Raw genomic sequence first — 24,480 nt, 5'->3', positions numbered from 1 at the left:
TGCGTAAATTCGAACGATAATTGTTCCGTGTAAACGCAGCATTACACACAGTGCTGGCAGCTGTGGCTAATGCTGTGTTAACAGTAGTTGCAGGCTGGATCAGGTGGCAACTTCAGGCTGCACATGGATCACCGCTGTTTGAAGCAGCAAGTCCAGGTGCCACCTGCAATTAAAGGAGAAGTCCGGGCAAACCCTTTTTCCCCAAAAACTTCTAGGGAGGGGGTGGATGAACAAAGCAACATGCACTTACCTCCCCAGCTTCAGCGCTGGAGTGCGCTGTCCTTCACTCCAGTGCCTCGGTCACTGCCTGGTCTACAAAGGGGACCTGGGCAGTGACGCGTCAGGCCCATTTAGCCAGAGAGGTGGGTCACCGCTACAGCTGCTGACTGGCTGAGCGGGCTTGGAAAGTCAAGCTGGCACTCTGACTATACAGCAATAGATGGGTCATTACCTAGTTCTCTCTCCAAATACCAAGTGCTGAACTAAAAGTGAGACTTAACTTCCATTTGGACTAGTTTGGGAAGAATTGAGACTTTCCCAAATAGTAAAGAAGTTTTTGGCTTCTTCCTCTTTACAAATAGAAGTCTCCACCAAATCTTTTTACCCTTCTGGAAATGTTTTCAACAAGACTGGTGTGAATTCGAAAATCAATGCCAGGATGTTGGTATATAATTTAATCAAACCATATTGCCTCATATAGCCGAGAGGCATTAGCAGTGTCGGACTGGGCCACCGGGGGGCCGGGGAAACCCCCGGTGGGCCCCGGCCCCCGATGGGCCCCTGAGGTGTCCTGACAAAGGTCCAGGTGGCTGAAGCAGTTTTCCCCCTTCTCCCGGACCTCACTGAGCACAGCCACGCCACTCCCCCCGCCTCCTCCTCCCTCCTCCTCCCTCCTTCCCCCAGACCTCAGTGAGCACAGCCACTCCGCCCCCCTCCTCCTCCTCCTCCTCCCTCCTTCTCCTCCCTCCTTCCCCCAGACCTCAGTGAGCACAGCCACTCCGCCCCCCTCCTCCTCCCCCTCCTCCTCCCTCCTTCCCCTGGACCTCACAGAGCACAGCCACTCCACTTCCTCCTCCTTCCTCCTCCATGCGGTCCCGTGCCTCACTCAGCAGAGCAGGGGGCATATACTATGGGGCAGAGCAGGGGGCATATACTATTGGGCAGAGCTGGGGCATATACTATGGGGCAGAGCAGGGGGCATATACTATGGGGCAGAGCAGGGGGCATATACTATGGGGCAGAGCAGGGGGCATATACTATGGGCAGAGCAGGGGGCATATACTATGGGGCAGAGCAGGGGGCATATACTATGGGGCAGAGCAGGGGGCATATACTATGGGGCAGAGCAGGGGGCATATACTATGGGGCAGAGCAGGGGGCATATACTATGGGGCAGAGCAGGGGGCATATACTATGGGTCACAGCAGGGGGCATATACTATTGGGCAGAGCTGGGGCATATACTATGGGGCACAGCAGGGGGCATATACTATGGGGCAGAGCAGGGGGCATATACTATGGGGCAGAGAAGGGGGCATATACTATGGGGCAGAGCAGGGGGCATATACTATGGGGCAGAGCAGGGGGCATATACTGTGGGGCAGAGCAGGGGGCATATACTATGGGGCAGAGCAGGGGGCATATACTATGGGTCACAGCAGGGGGCATATACTATTGGGCAGAGCTGGGGCATATACTATGGGGCACAGCAGGGGGCATATACTATGGGGCACAGCAGGGGGCAGAGCAGGGGGCATATACTATGGGGCAGAGCAGGGGGCATATACTATGGGGCAGAGAAGGGGGCATCTACTATGCGACATATACTATTGGGGCAGAGCAGGGGGCATATACTATGGGGCAGAGCAGGGGGCAAATACTATGGGGCAGAGCAGGGGGCATATACTATGGGGCAGAGCAGGGGGCATATACTATGGGGCAGAGCAGGGGGCATATATTATGGGGCAGAGAAGGGGGCATATACTATGCGACATATACTATTGGGGCAGAGCAGGGGGCATATATTATGGGGCAGAGAAGGGGGCATATACTATGCGACATATACTATTGGGGCAGAGCAGAGGGCATATACTATTGGGGCAGAGCAGGGGGCATATACTATTGGGGCACAGCAGAGGGCATATACTATTGGGGCAGAGCAGGGGGCATATACTATTGGGGCACAGCAGAGGGCATATACTATTGGGGCAGAGCAGGGGGCATATACTATTGGGGCAGAGCAGAGGGCATATACTATTGGGGCAGAGCAGAGGGCATATACTATTGGGGCAGAGCAGGGGGCAGATACTATTGGGGCAGAGCAGGGGGCATATACTGTGGTGGCAGATACTATTGGCGCAGAGCAGGGGGCATATACTGAGGGGGCAGAGCAGGGGGCAGATACTATGGGGGAAGAGCAGGGGGGCATTACTATGGGGTCAGGGGGCATTACTATGGGGGCAGGGGACATTAATATGAGGGCAGGGGAAATCACTATGAGGGAAGGGCAGGTTACACACATACTTCCTTACTTTACTGCACATGACACCAGGTAGTGGAATTACTACTGTATGGGAGTCTATGGGTGGGGAAAAGGGAAGGAAGTTGCTGGAAATGTGCGGAGCCTAAGATGTCTGTCTGACAGGTTCTGAGGAGAAGAATTGTAGCAAGAGGAACTCATCATGGAGGCCTGGGCCGGATGGAGAGGAAATGAAGAGTGATCTCCTCAGATCAAAGAAGACGTCACCTGTGAGTCACTGAATTAGTTTTTTTTTTTTTTGTATTTTGTAGAACTTTATTTTGTAAGTGTGCCCCGATGTATAAAGGTTAGGAAACATTGCCATATGCCAAAATACACACATAGAAACTTTCCTATACAGGGTGGGCCCCTAGAGTCAGTTTCCCTGGTGGGCCCAAGGTACCCCAGTCCGACACTGGGCATTAGCGTCAGCCATAGGTGTGAGGTGCATCAGCTCCTTTTTCTCTCCATGTCCGTAACCTCATAACATTATTCTTCCTCCACTATATTGTAAAGAATTGTAAGGAGTGTTCTCTATTCATCTGCCAAACCCATATTGTATCTACTGCACCAGTGGGCGGCGGTGTGGCTCGACACCCCTGTAGATAAACCCATGTATACCAACCTTAACATGCCTGCTGTATCTAAGTTTACCGAAATGTAGAAAAACATGAGAAAGTAGATGAACATTTTCAATGTACTACAAACTGACTGTATTTTCTCAGCAGAAATTTTTTTCCGGTCACTCAAAATAGAAACGTCAAGAAGTTGCTGGGCAAGGAAGACAAACAGGTGTCTGGCTTAAGTTATTGTGTAAGTCAAAAGTATATAGTATTTCCCTATTGCTGAAAATCAGGTTCTACAAAAGGGAATGTCCAACATAGTTTACAGAAAATCACTGCTGAAATGATTGCTAACTACCTCTATAACTTTTACTGGTAATGATTCGCATGGGAACATAACCTGATGTTATGTAATAATGAATATTCTCATTATTTACCACCCCCTTTTTTTTTTTTTAAACCTGTTCACACATTGATCTATTTTCACTCCGGTAATATTTTAATATGTCTGAACATAGCCCAACACTGCAAATGTAGAAACACAGGCTAAGGGCCCTATAACACGGAGTGATACTCCTGAATCAGGCTGATTCGGATGATTATCGCATCAGCTGATGACATCAATATTCGACTGATCGTGTCTTCTGGTCCTGACCAAAAATCATCGTCTGTCGACCGCGCATCGCTATGTGTAATAACAATGCACAGCCGACGACTGATGACTGTGTAAAGAAAATAATAAACATAATAAAATAAATTACTACCCTATGGCCCCAGGTGTTCTTCTACCCTCTGCTCGCTTCCCGGAACTGCCACTGTATGTTCAAAGCGGGTCTCTGTACGAAGAGGCTGCTCAGCCAATCACTGGCCACGGTTGCGGCTTCGGGAAGGGGGCAGAAGAACAGCTGGAGCGTGGAGAGGTAATGAATACAGGGCAGCACAGACATCGCTTACAATGTTCTAGCAGATCGACGCTCGCTTACAGGAGGAATCGGGCTGTATAATATGGCCATAAGGCTACATTCACACCTTCCGTAGTGCTGTCCGCAGCCACAGACCCATAACTATGAATAGCACTACAAATGTGCATGTTAGGAATGTGACTTTGCGCTCCTCGGTCTGTGCCAGGCGGCCGAGGAAGCGCTGAATTTTTGTCTGTGTTTGCATATGAATTGTGTCTGAACTGTGTTTTACGTCAGCCACACCTGCCTTGCCTGTGAGACTTCTGGCAGTGCAGGGGTTACTGCACTGCTAGGTCTGTTCAGCTGAGCTTGGTGCTGGAATCAGGGCTGCTCCAATCAGCTGCTGGACCTAAGCTCTTACCCTGGATAAAAAGCAGTCAGATCCTCAGTTCCCCGCTGGCTATTAGTTGTCACTAGTCCCAGCGCCCCTACTCCTTTCCCAGCGTTCCCTGTTCTATCCCCTTGCTATTGCTCTGCCCGTGTTCTGACCTCTTGCTTGACATTTGACTATCCGCTCTCCTTCTGATTTTGTACTGCGTTGTCTGTTTGGTTTTGACCCTGCTAGTTGACTATCCTCCATTGTGTTTTGTTTGTCTGTCTACGTTTTGTGTATTCACCTACGCAGTGTAGGGACCGACTCCGTGGTTGTCCGCGACCGTTTAGGGTCGACCGAGGCAAGTAGGCAGGTGACAGTGGGTGGGTTCAGATCTAGGGTAACTGTCTCTTGTCTTGTCTACGCCTGCCAGTCCTGACAGTGCATCTGTATATTTCCACAATGAACATACCTCTTCAAGGAAGTACAGTGATCCATGCCACAATTGCAGGTCGGTATTAGGACCTGTTAGTACTTTTTAGAACACGAATCACATAACATGTACGGACATGTGAACAGGGCCATTCAAATGTGTGGGTCCATAGTCAATTTTGCCATTGTGTGAATGCAGCCTTAGTCTATTATTCTTATTATTATTATCAGCCTTATTTTAGACTCTAATGTTGTGCCATCAGAAAAATGTAGTTTTTTTATCCATTTTCCCTGCTGGTTTACTGTTCTGCCTTATTTACTAATGGTGTGCCACACAAAAATTGCCAGAAAACGTACTCATGTCCATTCTTTGGGCAGACGGCGGAATTTACCGAAGAATACCATTATGTCTATGGGACGGGTGGAACTTCAAGCAGAGGCTGCGCAGCGCAATCCACTTGAAGTCTCTGCACGTATTCCGTAGTGTGAACATACCCTATGTGTGATTATAGTGAGATGATGGGACAGAAACCTCCAGAACAGCAGTAACATAGCACTCAGTTAGGAACATAGCAGTTTATCTGTGACCAGTTTCTTTACCAAAATATTTAAAAACTTGTTCATTTGTTTTTATTTAACATTTGTTTTTTTTCCCTGATGGAATTTTTTACTCAAATTTACATTTTTTTTTTAACTTTTTTTATTTTATTTAAAGTATTAAAGTTTCCATACTGCAATATATTACTGTCCATGCACAGTAAAAAGATGTACACACACCCACTGTATTAGTACATACCATACATATGTCATGACAGGCATGAACATAATACAGCCTTGAAGGCAGTACTTAGGCCATGGCTTTCAAAAAACCATTAACAAAGGGATTCTACAGGATTAGAAAAATATGGCCATTTTGTTAAAAAAAACTGTGCCACACCTACCGATGAGTTGTCTTTGCTATGGCAACTCGACTCCATTGAAGTAAAGGAGGCCAAGGTGCAATATCATACACAACCTGTGGACAGGTGTGGCAATGTTTCTGTAATAAAGCAGCCATTTTAAAATCCTTTTTAACCAACCCTTTAACCCCACCAAACTCAGCAAAAGGGGGAAAAAATAGAGTATCTTGATGGTTAAACAGTTAGGTATTAAAGGGGTTATCCAGCTTTACAAAAACATGGCCACTTTGCTCCAGAGACAGAACCTCTCCAGTTTGGGTGCAGGTTTTGTAATTAAGTTCCATTGAAATGAATGGAGCTTAATTGCAAACCACACCTGAACTGGAGACAACAGTCATTAACTTTAATCCTGGTCATTACAGGTAACACTTTTTATCAGTTGCAAAAAATTTCTGTGGAAATTAGTTTTTTTTAAAGAAATGTGAGCATTGAGCAAGTAAAATCCAATATGCCCAATCCATCTTTCTCTTCCCCAACATAATCATCTGTGGACTACAATCAGGGCCGGCGTTGGGGGGGGGGCGGACAGGGCAAATGCCCAGGGCCCCCATCCCCTGGGGGCCCCCTACGGCAGTTACATTTTTTTTTTATGGGCAGGAGTGCACAGACAGCGTCCTGCAGCCTCTGTCAGTGATCCCTGGCTACAGCTGATGGCTCATATCAGGGGTCACACAGAGGCTGCAGGACCCGCTCTGCTCCGGAGTGTGCTCCATCCAGCTTCACTACACCTTGTGACTTCCTCTGTGTCAGATGGTGTAATATTACAGCAGTCGGGACATGGAGGAGAGGGCTGCAGGCTGCAGGGTGAGGATCCCAGCCTGCTGCTGCTGCATGGACATTAGAGGATGCACCATTACTCCCAGCATGCTGCTAGTGGTAGTAAGTATACTGTACATGTAGTGTGTAGTGTGTATAAATGTAGGTGTATAATGGATGAATGTAGTGTTACATGTCTGTGTACTGTATGGACTGGATGGTTTGGATTTGTATGTGTTTTCATGGATGTGTTAGTGTGTGTGTGTGTGTGTTTATATATATATATATATATATATATATATATATATATATATATATATATATATATATATATATATATAGTATAGTGTGTTTATCAGCATTGCTGACTCCCCTGTCCAGCAGAGGTGTAGAAGTGAATGTACTGTATATAGGAGCTGCCGCCATTCTCTGGCCTCATCCGTCCTATGTAATTGCTGCCGGTGACCACTGAGGCCGGTGATTGGCTGCAGCTCCTATGTATAGTGTATGATGATGTCACTAAGGCAATACGGTGTGTGTTTTATTGAGAAAAAAATAAGGTGGTATTCAGTCCTTAGGTGGTGGTCACTGTATGGGGGTAATATTAGTCTGTATATAGTGTATATATAGAGTCATTACTGCCATAGACTGACCACCACATAATATAGTTCTGTATATAGTGTATATATAGTGTCATTATGCAGTGGTCACTCTATGGCAGTAATATTGGTCTGTATATAGAATGTATAGTGTCATTATGTGGAGGTTATGGTGTGGTGCTAATATCGGTCTGTATATAGAGTCATTATGTGGTGGTCAGTCTATGGCAGTAATATTGGTCTGTATATAGTGTATATAGAGTCATTATGCAGTGGTCAGTCTATGGTGGTAATATTGGTCTGTATACAGAGTCATAATGCAGTGGTCAGTCTATGGAGGTAATATTGGTCTGTATATAGTGTATATAGAGTCATTATGCAGTGGTCAGTCTATGGGGGTAATATTGGTCTGTATATAGTGTATATATAGAGTCATTACTGCCATAGAGTGACTGCCACATAATGACTCTATATACACTATATACAGACCAATATTACCACCATAGACTGACTACTGCATAATGACTGTATATACACTATATACAGACCAATATTACCACCATAGACTGACCACCACATAATGACTCAATATACAAACCAATATTAGCACCACACCATAACCGCCACATAATGACACTATACATTCTATATACAGACCAATATTACTGCCATAGAGTGACCGCCACATAATGACTCTATGTATGCATTATTTACAGAACTATATTATGTGGTGGTCAGTCTATGGTGGTAATATTGGTCTGTATATAGAGTCTTTATGTGGCGGTCATGGTATGGTTCTAATATTGGTCTGTATATAGAGTCATTACGCTGTGGTCACTCTATGGTAGTAATATTGGCCTGTATATAGTGTGTTTTCTTCAATAACAGTATGGAGGTAATATTTGGTCCTGATATAGTGATTTTTTAAATTTATTTTTTTTAAACAATTCATATAAATAGTTCTTGTGTTTACAAAACTAGCGGCAGTCCTGGCATGTACAGTAGCGGCAGTCCTTGCATGTACAGTAGCGGCAGTCCTGGCATGTACAGTAGTGGCAGTCCTGACATGTACAGTCGCGGCAGTCCTGGCATCTACAGTAGCGGCAGTCCTGGCATGTACAGTAGCGGCAGTCCTGGCATGTACAGTAGCGGCAGTCCTGGCATGTAACCTTCTGAACTGACTCAATGTGAATAAGGGCCCTAATACACAGAGCGAAAATTGTTCGAATCCAGACGATATCGCTCTGTGTAATAAAGACAACAATCATCAACTGATCGTTTTCTTTTGTCAAGTTTAAAAATCATTGGCTGATGTGCATATAAAATAATAAAGCTGTTAGTTACCCGATCATGTTCCTGGTGTCCTCAGGCTTTGTCTGTTTGTTATGGCCAGTGATTGCCTGAGCGGCCTGTCACCTCAGAGAGGGGACTAGAAGTGAGAGCTGCAGCTGCGGTGACTGGGGGATCCCACAGACAAGGCCTGAGGACACCGGGGAACGTGATCAGGTAGTATATATACAGTATATCTTTATTATTTACTATATACAGCAAGGGCTGCACAGACATCACTAATGATAGATATATATATATATGTATATACAGCCTTTGCTGCACAATAATTGAGCCATGTGGTAGGCTCTGTAAGCGAGCTCCATTCTACTAGATTGGCACTCACTTCTCCGGAATATCAGGCCGTGTAGTACGACCCTTATACTGTCCGTACACTTTCAGTGGCTGCTGGCTGAACAATCCTTCAGCTGACAATTCTCTCTCCCATCCGGCCCCGTCCTCCCCATACACAGGAATGTTCGGCACAGATGAGTGTTCCTGTGTCCTCTATAAGAGGGATAAGCTATAGCCAGACAGATCTGATGGTGGCTTATCTCTCTGACAACAAAGAGGTTGGGTGTTGATTTTCTATCAAGTCCGACCCCCTATGTCCACTGATATCATCTGTCAGAGGACTGTCCAGAGTGCCCCATACACCTTACACTGATGGCCAAACCCACCACGAGCAGCAGGTACCACCAACAAAAGAGTAAAATGTATGGGGACCTTAAATTGTTGCTACAATATTTCAGCATATGGGGCCCCACCTTCAACTTTGCCCAGGGCCACATTTAGGGCCCTATTCCACGGGACGATTATCGTTCAGATTATCGTTAAATCGTTCGAATCTGAACGATAATCGTTCGGTTGAAATGCAGTTAACGATTAACGACCGAACGAGAAATCGTTGATCTTTTAATAAGACCTGGACCTATTTTTATCATTGCTCGTTCGCAAATCGTTCGCATTGAATAAGACATCGTTCGGTCGTTCTCAATAGATACGAACGCAATAGCGAATAAATAGCGAAGAGAAACGATCGCAATTACGATCATAAGTAACGATTATCGTTCCATGGAAATGAGTGAACGTTTTCAGGTCTTTCGCAATAGCGGTCGTTTGAGATCGTTAATCGTTAACGATTATCCAAACGATAATCGTCCCGTGGAATAGGGCCCTTAGTCTAAAACCGGCCCTGACTACAATGTCTGTGCACTATGCTGTAATGTAGGACCCTTGAGGGAATCACAGATTCCAGGGTGAGTGTTGCTTTCAACTGTGCATGTGTGTCTCTGAGATGTACACACAGTTGAAAAAGTGATGTGGAACTGAGGCTATGAGGACTTGCTGAGAGAGAAAAGGACCTAAACAGAGTATCATTAGAGAACAAGTGAGGTTTTTTTTTCATTGAGCGATTTGGGTACTATTGTGCAGGCCTTAAGGCCCTATTCCACGAGCCGACTGACAGGAGCGAACAAGCGCTATTAGCGCTCGTTTGCTTCTCGTTCCCCGCTCGCTGCTGCCTCTATTCCATGCGGCAGCAGCGAGCGGGTAAGTCTTCCGCTAATTAACCGGGGAGCTGTATCAGTCGTTTGTCTTTCAACATGTTTGAAAGACAAACGACGCAACGATCAGCCGACACGAATGATGTGGGTGTGTGTGGGTGGGGGGCTAACACTATATAGGGGCACAGAGGGACCTAACTATTATAAGAGGGCATGGAGGAGACCAAATACAATATGGGGGTAGAAAGGGTACCTAACACAATATAGGGGCACAGAGAAGCTTAACTACTATATGGGGATACAGAGGGAGCCCTACTAATATATGGGGGTGTGGAGGGGAGCGTGTACACATCCACCCCACAGGTAATATGAGCATTACTATTCTTTACCTCCGGTTTGGCTACAGCAAAGGACCTGGGCATTAGGCAATTATGGCACTTGTACTTTACATTTTGGTGGACTGTGCAGTGAGTCTCTAGGGATATAGTTTACTGTGCAATACATTATAGTTAAGCCGTTGTGCAATAATCAATATACTAATCCTGTGTGTCATGATCGCGCCTGAAAAGGCATCAGTGCCACCCTCTGCTGCGAAGATTCGACCTCTGCGCCAAAGACTGCGATTTTGGCCATAATCTTCAAATTATTCTGTGTTTTGTTTGCCTTGTTTTTGCCCTGTCTGAACTGTGTCTTATTTCTTCTGGTCTGCTAATTGTTTTCCCTGCCCCACCCATGTCTGTGCTTCTAAGCTTCCCTGGTCATGTAACGGTTAACCTGCCTTGCCTCAGTGATTGACAGCTGGTTCCTCCTATCATCTTCTGGACTTGGTTCCTGGTGTCCTATTTAAGATTTCTGTTTCTGCCTGGACCTTGCCGGTTATTGACTTGTCTCTGCCTGCTTGTGTGTTCTGTTTTCTGGTTTTCTCCTGACTCCTGCTTAGTATTTTTGACCTCCCTTGTTTGCCGCCTGCCCCTGACCTCATTGCCTGTTTTCTGACTACGCTTTTGGATCCGATTTTGTACGTTTGCTGCCAGATTGTTGTGACCCGGACTGTCGACCATTCTTTATTGTGTTTTGTCTGTCTGTCTTGTCTTTTTGTCCCACCAAGCCAGTGCAGGGACCGCCGCCCAGTTGCTGCCCTAGGGTTTAGCCTAGGGGGGCAAATAGGTAGAGTCAGTGGGCGGGGCTGAGCTTAGGGCTCACTGTCTCTGTGTGTCTGGTGTCACCGGTTCCTGACATAATAACCGGCCATACAATATTTTTTTTAACTCCTTACCTGTGGCCAGTAATGGACTCAGCACAGGAGTTATTTGTCCGTTTTGAGGGTCTTGCTAATCTTGTTTTTGAGCTGGCCAAACAGGTCCAGCTATTGGTCCAGCAGCTACCAGCTACCACTCCTGCCACCCCAGTGGTCACACTCAAGGAGCCTGAGAAGTGTTCTGGGGACCTGAACACATATGTGACGTTCAGAGATGCTTGGGTCAGTCACCCCACCCCTAGCTCCCTTGAAGAGGCTATTTCCCTGGCGATTACCATTGATCGCACGCTAAGACCACGCCTAGACCACCCCTGTGTCATTAATGTTCCTACTTCTATCCCCTCCAAACCTCTGCCTACTATGTCTCGTCCTCTGGTCACCATAGAGAAACCTTCAGAACTGGGCAAAATTAAAAGATCCCTGGCCCGTAAAGAACACAGAAGACTGAACGGACTATGTTTTTATTGCGGTGAAAGTGGACACTTCATCAGCTTTTGTGCCAAGCGTCCTTCAAGGCCAGATCATCAGCGTCCAGATGACTACCAGGAGGGTCATCTGGGCGCCCAGGTGGGTGTAGTTGTTGTGCATTGTCCCGCTGATAACAAGTCAGTAAGTTCGGGCAATATGGAAGTTGGCTCTGTGTGTCCCGCCGAGGATACCATGTCTGCTAATTTGTGTAAGGTGGAAATTGGCTCTGTATGTCCTGGTGATGGTACTAGGTCTGTGTCCTCATGTAAGGCAGAATTTGGATCTGTGTCTGGTATTAATTTGAGTAGTTATGGGAGATCTGTCAGACCGGTTACATATCTCTTGGAGTCTGATTCTGATGAGTGGGAGACGGACGATGATATTTCCAGTGACATTGAGACATGCATTGTAAGAGGTCCTTTCCCTCCTAGGTCTGGTGAGGGTCCAGAGGCCCCTCATAAAAGGGGGGGTAATGTCATGATCGCGCCTGAAAAGGCATCAGTGCCACCCTCTGCTGCGAAGATTCGACCTCTGCGCCAAAGACTGCGATTTTGGCCATAATCTTCAAATTATTCTGTGTTTTGTTTGCCTTGTTTTTGCCCTGTCTGAACTGTGTCTTATTTCTTCTGGTCTGCTAATTGTTTTCCCTGCCCCACCCATGTCTGTGCTTCTAAGCTTCCCTGGTCATGTAACGGTTAACCTGCCTTGCCTCAGTGATTGACAGCTGGTTCCTCCTATCATCTTCTGGACTTGGTTCCTGGTGTCCTATTTAAGATTTCTGTTTCTGCCTGGACCTTGCCGGTTATTGACTTGTCTCTGCCTGCTTGTGTGTTCTGTTTTCTGGTTTTCTCCTGACTCCTGCTTAGTATTTTTGACCTCCCTTGTTTGCCGCCTGCCCCTGACCTCATTGCCTGTTTTCTGACTACGCTTTTGGATCCGATTTTGTACGTTTGCTGCCAGATTGTTGTGACCCGGACTGTCGACCATTCTTTATTGTGTTTTGTCTGTCTGTCTTGTCTTTTTGTCCCACCAAGCCAGTGCAGGGACCGCCGCCCAGTTGCTGCCCTAGGGTTTAGCCTAGGGGGGCAAATAGGTAGAGTCAGTGGGCGGGGCTGAGCTTAGGGCTCACTGTCTCTGTGTGTCTGGTGTCACCGGTTCCTGACACTGTGTTGTGGTTGTTCTTGTATGTATGGCTATTGGCTCTTTTTAACTCAATTCAGTTTAAATCATGTATTTTATGAATTTCAGGAATAGGAAGTGATATATGGGGGCACAGAGGGGGCCTATTATATAGTACACAGAGGAGCCTCATAACTATATAGGGGTACAGTGTAAATGCCTTATACTATATAAGGGTAGTGTACAGAGCGGGCCTAACAATAAATGTGGGTAAATAGAAGGCCTAACACTGTGTAAGGGGCAGAAGGGTCCCAGCTATAAATTGGAGCAAAGAGGGATATATGGGAGCACAAGGGGTCTTAACACTATATAGTGGCACTAAGGAGGACTTATACTATACAGTGGGACAAAAAAGGCTTAGTATGTTATGGGCATAGCAGAGGGCTAATACTATATGGGGGCACAGAGGGGTCTAACATTACATGTTGGCCCATAGTCACATAATACTATATATGGACATAGAGGGGAGCTAACTACTATATGGGGGCACAGAAGGAGGCTAACTATTATAGGAGGGCATGGAAGGAGCCTATTGTACAGGGGCACGAAGTGGGTACTAGTACTGTGTGGGGCAATACAGGTTTTGTAAAGAGGTGAGGGTGTTGCTGGAGTGAATGAATGGCCAAAAATATTTGTCTAGAAGATTCTGTGAAGAGGATTTATGGCCAGGAGTTTTTCATGATAATTAGAGGAACTGTCACCTGTGATTTATTTAAAGAACATGCCCTCTGTGAGTCACTGAATGTAACTGAACTGAATATTATAGAATGTAAAAGAAAACATATTGGGCTGTAAATTCTACTAAATATTTACCAGTAATTTAAAATACAGATTATGGAACCACTGAATAACTCTCTCTCTGAAAATAAAGACATTCACCTTACGATCTAGTGCTACACGTAGCTCATATGGAAAATTCTCCATCCAACCTGTTGACTTGGCAATTGTTTTATGTACAGGAATTATAGATCCTCCATGCTGATAAACTGGAATCTGCATGAAAAATAATCTCATTATATTATCGCATCTAATAATGGCTGCTAGGCTTAGCATTCCCAGACTTTGGAAGTCTCACATTCTATATTCACAATTAGGAATGAGCGAATTTACAGTAGGGACGAAGCGAAGAGCATCGTCCCTATCTGTATGCTTCTCATCGGGCTGCGGCGCTTTGAAGTGTGCTCTGCTCCGTGCCGCTCCTTCCCAGGTGCTGAAAAAATTATGGATCCAGTCCTGGGAAACTGGGAGAAGAAGATTCCCAGGACGGGATCCATCTTTTCCCAGCACCTGGTAAGGAGCGGCACGGAGCAGAGCACACTTCAAAGCGCCGCAGCCCGATGAGCAGCATACAGATAGAGACAATCTTAGGATACATCTCTACATACATTTCAATAGAAAGGTGTAATAGCTGGTGACCTACTATAGCCAAGGATGACTACAGAGGTTGTATGGTTGTGTTGAAACAGACCAGGAAATAGAAACTGTTGGGGGAGCTTCAAGGGGTTGTTCAGGATAATATTATATTTTACTATGTTGTCTGGCTGCAGGGAAAATGTCAGGGACTGTTCTTTTCCAGCACTGTTGCCGAGTTCTGAGCCTCCCGTCTTTCCACCACTGCCAGCATTTTCAAAACATCTGGTGACGCGTCATTCCCGAAGGAAATGGAAACTAAGTATAGCCAGTACAGCGTTTATACTGAGCTTCCTTTTCCGTCAGGAAAAAAGCATCACCAGATGTTTTGAAAATGTTGGTGATGGCAAAGAGCAGGCAGCCCAGGACCCAACAATGGCGGCGGAATGGGACAGGTAAGTGTATCTCCCATGCAGCCCGACAGTATTGTAAAATATAATATCATCCCAGACAACCCCTTTAAATCTACCAGCAAATAAGCAAGCACGATGTTGCACATTTCACTGTCATTGGAGCTAAGATGGAAGAGCGCCAGAATTCTGGTAGTTATAAGTATTATGTAGAATATATGATATATATGACCAGTCTCCTCTCACCTTTTCTAATGTGACGTCCACTTTTTGTTTGTGAGAACTACCAACACAGTTAAAGTTTCGAAAGTCATACCAGTACTATAGAAGAAAATTAGAAGAGGAACATACTAGGTTAAAAATATAAGTATGCTCATCACGTTCACAAATAGTTGAATAAGAAGAAGGCAAAATGACTCTTGGCTAATAGGTAGTCCAACATTATTGCATTCTTTATATCTCTTTTTTTTCCTCAAAGACTGATCCAGTTTAGAGATGAGTGAAACTACAGTAAGTTCAGGTTCGCCAAATCCTAAATGCTTGGCATTTGACTTCCGGTGGCTGGAGAAGATGGATGCAGCCCGAGCTTTCAGGGTTTTGCAAACCTGAACTTAGTATAGTTTCGCTCATCTCTAATCCAGGTACTATAACCTTACCATACATGCACCAGTGAGAAAAAAAAACATCTTGTTTCCATATAGTACAGACACTAAATAAGTACAATACCATGCAGGATGTGAAATGGATAGCACCTGAATTTTCATACTGTCATGTGTGATAGGGTTAGACAGGAGACAATACATACAGTACACACACACAAAACCAGTGCAGACAATTTCATTTACAGACTCATTTTTATAGTTGATTTTGAGTACTATACCTCTCCATGGCCAGGAAAAAGCACATCAATGGAAGTGACTCCAGGGTCTAACACTGGGGCAACTAATAAAGCATTTCCTAGGAACAAACATATAACAGGTGTTACATTAGTAGTGGGCAGTGCTAGGTGTAACAAATAGCAATGTGTGATATAGCACTAAGGATCCTATTAGATGGACAGACCTTTGGCAAAGTGGCAGACAAATTACATGTGCAGTCAGATCGGCCTGGAGGGGGAGAGGGGCCCATCGCTGAAGGACCAGAATCACATGACCCGCAAGTCCTCAGTGTTACCATGTGCAGCAATATGCCCAATTACAGAGAAGAGGGAGGGAAGACAGAGCTGTAGGTGCTGTATGTATGTCCTGTATCTCTATGTGTGTGTATATATATATATATATATATATATATATATATATATATATATATATATATATATATATATATATATATATGTCAGTGTGTGTGTAATGACTGTATCTATATGTGTCAGCCAGTGTGTGTTTATGTATGTATCTGTGTGTATGTCAGTAGTTTCTGTGACAGTGGTGTATGTGTGTTTGTGTCAGAGGTGTCTTAAGTGATTGACAGGTTTGCTCCCAAAGATTTGCTGCAGCAGCCTCTATTAATGCTGGGCTCTTATAAGGGAACCCACCACTAAAAGTAATTCCCAGTATTTATTGTCTCTTGTCAGATTGACACTCATTCCAGCAATCTGGTGATTGATGTGCTTATTAAGATGTTCTGCAGCAGATGATATTGTTTCTAATTCAGAAGTTCTTATTACACTTGGGAGATGATTTCTCCTTGTACAGTCTATTCTGCACTAGTGTAATCACATACCAGTGTAAATGTGTGTGTGTCAGTGGTGTATCTGTATATATGTAAATGTGTGTGTCAGTGGTGTGTATATGTACATAAGCCATGCTATGTAATAACAATGCAGATAACCAGTGTTAACAGTTCTGATTTTTTTGCACAATACTCTCAAATGTTTGCACAAAACAATGCAAAGGTGGAAATTGTTGAGCACATATAGATGTGCATAGTTTTATATGCACCTGGGTGGGGGAGAAGTGTGGTGGCGTGGTTATGGGGGGGCCAAGGCACCTTTTATGCACAGGGCCCTATGCAGTCTGTGTCCGTCCCTGCCTTGGCTGATCACTACAATCCAGCAGATCTACAACTATTGTGCAGCAAGGGATGCAACCTTTTAACAGATTGTTAAATTGCAGCTCTTCACTTGCATCACTATTGACCACAGATTCCCTGTCTATACAGGCAGATGTGCAGGCAACCAAAAATGATTTTAAAGGCTGCATGATCCATCAAACGAGTGATTTCCCATGTGTTGGCTGATGGCTGGGTCTTTTACATAGGGCTGATATAGTCTCTGTTGCCTTCAATGGAGTTCAGGAGAACAGACGCCAAGGAGAACACATTTGCTATGTACTCTGATACACAGAATTTGCAGAGGCCAATTTTGTTTCATACAACCCAAAAATACAAGTATTCCAAGTAATAACAAAATATCCCAAAAGTGTCTGTTGATGTAGCATTTTTTTATAGGCGTCTCACCTAGCATGTATTGTGTATCTACTCCAAAAGCTTCTTGATACATAGGAAATTCAACCCACAAAGGCCTGTTTGGTGAACAGTAAAAGAAAATTATATATTTTGTAAACACTACACAATTTTATAACAAACAAGAAAAACTAGAGCTAACAAGTATGCACTTCTCGTTCTGAATCAATAAAGTGGTTTTCCAGCCAAAAGCTGTTGATAGTCTGTCCACAGGATAGGTCAACAACAGCTGGTGTGTGGGGGTGGGTTGCCGATACCCAACACCCCTGCAGATCCGCTGATCGGCACAGCCATGGCGCCACAAATAAACACAGTTCCACACATTGTTTGCAGTGGTGGTGTAGGGTTACTTCAGAACAGCTCCCATTGAAGTGAATAGGAGCTGCTCTGCAGTAACCCTTAGGCCAAAGGTCAAGGAATATGATTGCTCACTGTTGCAAAGAATTTAACGTGCCACTAGATAGGAAACAACATTCATAGTAAACAATTAAAGGGGTTATCCAGCGCTACAAAAACATGGCCATTTTCCCCCTACTGTTGTCTTCAGTTTGGGTGGGGTTTTGAAACTCAGTTCCATTGAAGTAAATAGAGCTTAATTGCAAACCACAGCTGAACTGGAGAAAACAGTAGGGGGAAAAGTGGCCATGTTTTTGTAGCGCTGGATAACCCCTTTAGAAGAAATTCACCTCACCTCATCACTGGCTCAGCAAATCTGTGTGCACGATAGAACAGCAGGTACCAAAAAGGAAGCAAAGTGTAGCGTTCCTCTATTACCCTCCTGATTATAGAGGTGTTGTCTTCACCAAACAGCCAGGGCTCCCTGCGCTTAGAGTCCAGCATTGCGTGAGCTCGAAAAAAGGGTTGGAAAGAACCAGCCTGGTACCATCGGACAAGGAGCTCCGTGTCTGGGTCTCCAACAAAACCTCCAACATCGGCTGGAAAATAACAAGAGAAAACCAACCATATACAGCAACCTTCCTTCTGTTTTTGATGTGTGGTCAACTGTCCTTGTTGTTTATTCAGCTACATAGAGAGACCTATAGTCTATTTTCAGAATATTAAAAAGTTAGACTGTTAGAAAAAAGTTAGAAAGTCGTAATATGAAGAAACAATGAATAAAGGATAAAAGGAGGCACTCACCAGCAGTGTATTCAGACCATCCGGCTTTTATTGCTGTGCGCAGGGGGAGCGGGGGAGTCTCCCCCGCTCCCCCTGCGCACAGCAATAAAAGCCGGATGGTCTGAATACACTGCTGGTGAGTGCCTCCTTTTATCCTTTATTCATTGTTCATACAGCATGTTTATTTCGGATTGAGCACCACCACATACCGGACCCAGCCTGAGATAGTGCCATCTAGTGGAGAGCCAGGCAGTGCCATCACTTTTTTCTTTCTTGTTGTAATATGAAGAAATCTTCTCGCAGATGCAACAATTTTTCAACTCTCCTATATTGCCATGTTCAATTTATTCAATTAATAATGGCCGGTGTTACAACTTGAATAAATGTTATAAATTTAATAAATGTTATAAATTGAATAAATGCATTGCATTGATTTCTATGAGATTTCTATGAAATTACTTGCGGCCGCATCAAAAACTGACATGTCAGTTTTGTGTGGCCGCTATTCATTGAATAGCGGACGCACAAGACTGACAGAGCAGACAATGTAAATGTAATGGGTGTGAGTGGGCGGTGGAATCTGTGGTAAGTTCTCTGCACAGATTCCATAGTGTGAAAGCACCCTTAGGCTGCGCTGTCTCGTTCCATGACTGTAACAGACAGAACAAATGATCGCTGGCCCCTTTACACGGTCGATTATCTGCAGTAAATCTTCCTGCCTGCCAGTAATTGGTCCCTGTAAAAGGACCCTAAGTAGCCCTGTATTCGTGTAACCTTTTCTGAGGCCACACAATAGCTTCATTTACCTCCACAAAAGGATATCCCGGCCACATTGAGAGTTAGTAACATTGGTACCGAAATTTTCAGATACTCCCATTCTGCTTTATTATCTCCAGTCCACACAGCGCCTAATATTCAAAAATAAATGGATGTTTGTGGTGAACTTATGAATATACATCTTTTAAAATATTTTTGTCAGTTAAAGGAGTATTCTGGGTAAAATTTACTAATTAAACACACAATAGCTCATCAGTACCTGATCGACAAGGTGATGTTTGGCGCTGCAGTACACAGTGAACAGAGTTTGTCTTTGTTCATTGTGTAGGGGTACCGATGTGAAAGTGCAGCTCAAGTCCTGTTCACTTACACTTGGTAGCTGTGCTGCATTTATACATCGCATCTGCTACATATTCATCGGAGACAAACACTGCTCACTGTGTATTCTGGTCCCAAACAGCTAAATGCTGCAGGGGTCAGGGGTCGGCACACCGCCAATCAGTTATCCTATGGATAACTTTTCAGTAAATTTTGCCCCTAATAAGGGTAGCTTTACACGTACCGTATCACAGCTGATTTTCTGCTGCCTATCCGCAGCAGATCCGCAGCAGACTTGACTAAATGAATGAACACAGCATTAAATCCGCACTGTAAAATCAGCTGCGGATCCACAGCGGATTTTACAGTGCAGATTTAATGCTGTGTTCATTCATTTAGTCAAGTTGGATCCGCAGAAGAAAATCAGCTGCGATACGGTACGTGTGAAGCTACCCTTAGGGTGCGTTCACACATACAGGATCTGCAGCAGATTTGATAGCGCAGATTTGAAGTTGGAGAGTCAAAGCAAATCAAGTCTGACCCATCAAATCTTCTCCGGATCTGCTGCAGATTCAAATCTGCACCATCAAATCTGCTGCGGATCCTGTACGTGTGACTGCACCCTAAGGGTGCTTTCACACACACCGGATCCGCAGCGGATTTTACAGTGCGGATTTAATGCTGTGTTCATTCATTTAGTCAAATCTGCTGCGGATCCACTGCGGATGCGCAGCAGAAAATCCGCTGTGGATCCGGTAGGTGTGAAGGCACCCTTAGGGTAAATTCACACTGGCGGATCCCAGGGAGTCTCACGCACGAAATCCGCAGCTAATCCGCAATACAATACTCCCGGCGGATCCGCCCGTGTGAATTTACCCTTAAAGTTCAACTGGAATAACTTGCCCCCATATGTTGCAATGTATACAATGACGTAAAAGTCAGACATGTACACCATGGAAAATACTCTTCTTAGTAAAGTAACTTACATTCCTGTACTATTTTTCTCCCCCATGGATCTAATAACTTCCTAGTTTCCTCACTGCACACTGAACCAGATTTTGGGCACAAATCATTCTGATTATCTCCACCACTGGCAACATGCCTGATCCTACTTCTTTTTTTTTTTTACAAATTTCCCTTTCATGTCAGGTGATAGTTACACAACTCTCATAAACATCCAAATTTTAGATGATCCTGGCAAAATGTCGGGAAGTCTGATGTGTTTGGTTTACAATAATACGTGTAGGTAGCTCTAGGAAGTACATTCCGTTGAGTTAAAGATGTTGATTTTTTTCTACACCTTAAACAGGAATTATCAGCAGGTTATAGCCCTCTATAGCGTCAAGGACACTGAGGAGGAAGGTATGTGTGTTACCTTCCTCCTTGGTGCCGGTCCCATGCTTTTAGATGGGGTAAACTCCACTCCAGAGCACCCTTAGAGCATTGCCAGGTCACCCGTCCCGCCTCCTCCATTGATTATCATTAGAATGGCAGACTGGATGACGTGGCAGTGTTCCTAACAGTACTCCAGAGACTCCAGAGAGGAGTTTACCCCAACAGGGTGGGACCAGCGCCAAGGAGGAAGATAAGACAGATGCCTTTATCCTCATTGTCCCCGTTGCTATAGGGGGCTAGCAGCAGGTTAGATTTGTCTAACCTGCTGATAGTTCCCCTTTAAACAGTTGTCAGGGAGAGAGTCAGGAGGCTCCAATACACATTAGACAGTCTTGCTAACTTCAGCAGGTTTAGTCAGTTGTTCACTTAGTTGATCACGTATAAATGAGCACAGATACAGTATATTGTGGGGAAAAATAGCAAAACCCACCATAACGCTGAGACCCAGCAAAGAACGACCGGGTCAGAACAAATGGTCTATCCTTTCCTCCTGAACGTTGAATTAGGCCCTCAGAGGTAGACATTTGCTGAGGAACAAGAGGATATTAATGGTAAGCAAGTCAGAGGACGTTTAGGTACATAGAGAAACCCATAAAATGGATCCAAAATATTCTCTCTGGGGTACGGAATGGAGTTTATATGGTAATTTTTATTTTATGTTTATATTGGACGTTTAGAGGACTCTGCATATATGAATCATCTCAGTCAAGAGGTGAATACCTTGTTATTGAATACATTAAACTGGTTATTCAGATACTCATAGGGGGATATTTATTAAGTCCGACTGTCAGTAACTTACCTGACCGCGCTCCAGCGTCGTCTGGTCCGGCTGGAGCGCAGCGCCGTCCTCCTCGGCCGAGCCGGGTGACGTCACGGAGACCCGACGGCGTCCCTAGTAACCAGGGAAGCCGCGGGTCTTGCGTTAGTGTACGTCGCCCGGCCAAGCAGCTGAGGGCTGTTGAGCTCAGGCTGAGTGACGGATCTCTCTGCCGCTCAGCCTGCAGCGCACCAGCTGCTATGTGTCTGGATTCAGGAGGCCGGACCAATCAGTCTTTGGTCCGGGCTCCTGATCCAGTATAAAGTGTTTGCAGTGTCAGCCTCTAATCGCTGGCTATTAGTTTGTTCTGATCCCAGCTCCCCAGTCCCTTGTATTCTGTCCTATCCTTTTCCATTTTGTCTTGCCTGGATTCTGACCTTTTGCCTGTCCCCTGACTCTCCGCTCGCTTCTGATTTTGTACTGCGTTGCTCGTTTGGTTCCTGACTCGGCTAGTTGACTCTCCGCATTTTGTTTGTCTGTCTGTCTGCGTTTTATGTTCTGCACGTATACAGTATAGGGATTGTCTTCGTGGTTGTCCGCGACCGCCTAGGGTCGACTGAGGCAAGTAGGCAGGTGACAGTGGGTGGGGTCAGATTTAGGGCCCACTGTCGAGTGTCTTGTCTTCACCTGCCGATCGTGACACCGACGTTTTTTACGCCGGACTTAAAAATGTCCCCGCATCTCCGGCGCTACTGAGATTTATGTAGAGGCGTACTGCCTCTACATAAATCCCGTGTGCGTCGGTGCGCACAGCAAAAAACCTACGCCACCTAAAAGGTGGAGTAGGTTTTCGGCGTATATTTTGCCGGAGCAAAGGATAAATCGCGCGGACTCTGAGTCCGCGTCCCCTGTCCCGCCCCCTCCACACTCCCACCCCACCCCCTGGCGTACCCGGAAGTGCCGATATGCGAATAGTTTACTTGCAAATCGGCCATGTGCAAATAAAATAATACGCAAATCGGCACTTACGGCCGATACGCACCTTAATACATGTCCCCCATAGAGTATACTTAGGGCTTGTTCAAATGTGCATTCAGCATTTCTTTTGTCCAATACATCATAGAAGTAGACTAACAAAAATTATGGCGATGCCAGATGCATTAAGTGATGAAAATACAAGGCACTTGGCATCCCTTATTGAAAATGGTGTCTCCTATGATTCTACCATTGTGTCTGAATGGAACCACTATCTCAGAAGTGAACAGGGTCTTACCTGGTAAAATCCATAGAGGTTATGAAGGTCTCTATGGTTCCATCCTTGATGGTGCACAGCATCCTTTGGCATGGTTTGTTCCTGTGATTTGAACACTGAGGGCTCGTTCATATCATTCCAGATAAATAAGATATCAGTGGAACTCTAAAATCCAGGATGAAGAAGTAAAATAAATTATTAATAAGACAAGCAATCATTAAAAACCTTAACAAAATCATGAGATATATGGCCAAGATATATGGCCAAGAGATATACAGTATCACTACCAATGTATATTGCCAAGGACTTTTTCCCCACTGTATGATCCTTCAAAGCTCTTTTTTGCCTGTTTCTGGATCAACTGGGGGATGTAAGTGTAACATTTTGAACTTTGTTAAACACATACTCTCAGTGGCTCTCAATGATATGGGTATTACCATCATAGACATTGGAGGAGTTATCCCAAGACCATGTGGTTAAAATAACAAATGCTTGCTCAAAGATGGGACTAGCCTGGGCTTTTTGGGTAATGGTAATAAACAAATCCCCTATCTGCTAGTGACTTTCCTGTTCCATGAACTATCTAGTTCCACAAAGACAATTTTCCACCTCCCTTGGAACCTATAGTGTCAACCATTGAATCTCAGAGAGACTTATGCATGTCTTGGTTAGCAAGAAAAGTGGATAGACGAAAAGCTGTAGTAAATAACCATAGATACACATAGGTTCCCAAAGTAGCTGGAGACACAAAACAGACTGTTTGCAAGCTGATTCATTTTCTTATTTTCCAGAAGATGTACTGGAGCAACGAAAGAAAGGATGTCCTGTATGTCCTGCTATAGACACTCACTTTGTATTTGTCAAATGCAAACTGAGAGGAGTACCATTCCCGAACAGCAGGGTTCGTAAAATCCAGATAGCTGGAAATACCTGGAAAAAAGGTTGAGAAATGAACAATTTGCTCTCTAGAGACTGCAAAACTGGAATACTAGCTACAGTATGATTAGATTACTTGTGGACACAAAGAGGGAGATTTATCAAGGCTTGTACGCCAGTCTTAAAGCCTCATCCCCATGCAGCCCAACATATTTGCTGACATGTCAATTCTTTGAGTGGAGAGCGGCAGGAGCGGAGGCGCACAAGCCTTCCCATAGAGAAAAAGTGTCACACTGAGGCAGGTGGGATTAGGCAGCAGAGAGGTCAGCCACATTTGCTCAGTGTGAACATACCCATATAGCTAAGGATATTGTGTTATTGTTTACTTTTTTTTATCTTGTTGTACTTTCTGCTTTGTTTTTAGACTGTGTCTATGTAACTGGCTTTATTACTTAAAGGGGTAGTTCTGCATTAAAAAAAAATGTATTTCAGATCAACTGGTGCCATAAAGTTCCAGAGATTTGTAACTTACTTTAAAAAAAAAACTGCCAGTACTTATCAGCTGCTGTATATCCTGCAGGAAGTGGTATATTCTTTCCAGTCTGACACAGTGCTCTCTGCTGCCACCTCTGTCTGTGACAGGAACTGTTTAGAGCAGAAGCAAGTCCCCATAGAAAACCTCTCCTGCTCTCCAGACTGGAAAAAATACACCACTTCCCACAGGACATACAGCATCTCATAAGTACTGGAAGACTGAAGATTTTTTAAAAGAAGTAAATTAGAAATCTCTGGCATTTTCTGGCATCAGTTAATCAAAAATTATTATTTAATTAAACTGAATTTATTCACTTAGCTACTGTGGACCAATTTATTCACGTAATATTATAATCCATTGTAAAACAGCCTCTTACAATATATAAATT

The 24,480-nt window shown here is 44.6% G+C and overlaps 1 protein-coding gene across 8 annotated transcripts in view; it reads right to left on the bottom strand.

Moving 5' to 3' along the window:
- Positions 1 to 24,480, bottom strand: part of LOC138770350 (neutral alpha-glucosidase C-like) — a 93,166-nt gene that overhangs the window by 50,770 nt on the left and 17,916 nt on the right. For all 8 annotated transcript variants that reach the window (XM_069949408.1, XM_069949407.1, XM_069949406.1 and 5 more), the window contains 9 exons: positions 23,532 to 23,611; positions 22,703 to 22,846; positions 21,103 to 21,199; positions 18,989 to 19,090; positions 17,755 to 17,998; positions 17,058 to 17,122; positions 15,481 to 15,557; positions 14,847 to 14,921; positions 13,720 to 13,833 (listed from right to left, as the gene is read on the bottom strand). In XM_069949408.1, coding sequence (XP_069805509.1) covers positions 13,720 to 13,833; positions 14,847 to 14,921; positions 15,481 to 15,557; positions 17,058 to 17,122; positions 17,755 to 17,998; positions 18,989 to 19,090; positions 21,103 to 21,199; positions 22,703 to 22,846; positions 23,532 to 23,611 — 998 coding nt within the window. The remainder of the gene's footprint in view (positions 1 to 13,719; positions 13,834 to 14,846; positions 14,922 to 15,480; positions 15,558 to 17,057; positions 17,123 to 17,754; positions 17,999 to 18,988; positions 19,091 to 21,102; positions 21,200 to 22,702; positions 22,847 to 23,531; positions 23,612 to 24,480) is intronic.

This window comes from Dendropsophus ebraccatus, chromosome 13 (genome assembly GCF_027789765.1).
Source record: "Dendropsophus ebraccatus isolate aDenEbr1 chromosome 13, aDenEbr1.pat, whole genome shotgun sequence".
In the NCBI taxonomy this organism is placed as follows: domain Eukaryota; kingdom Metazoa; phylum Chordata; class Amphibia; order Anura; family Hylidae; genus Dendropsophus; species Dendropsophus ebraccatus.
This window is presented reverse-complemented; position numbering and strand designations above follow the sequence as displayed.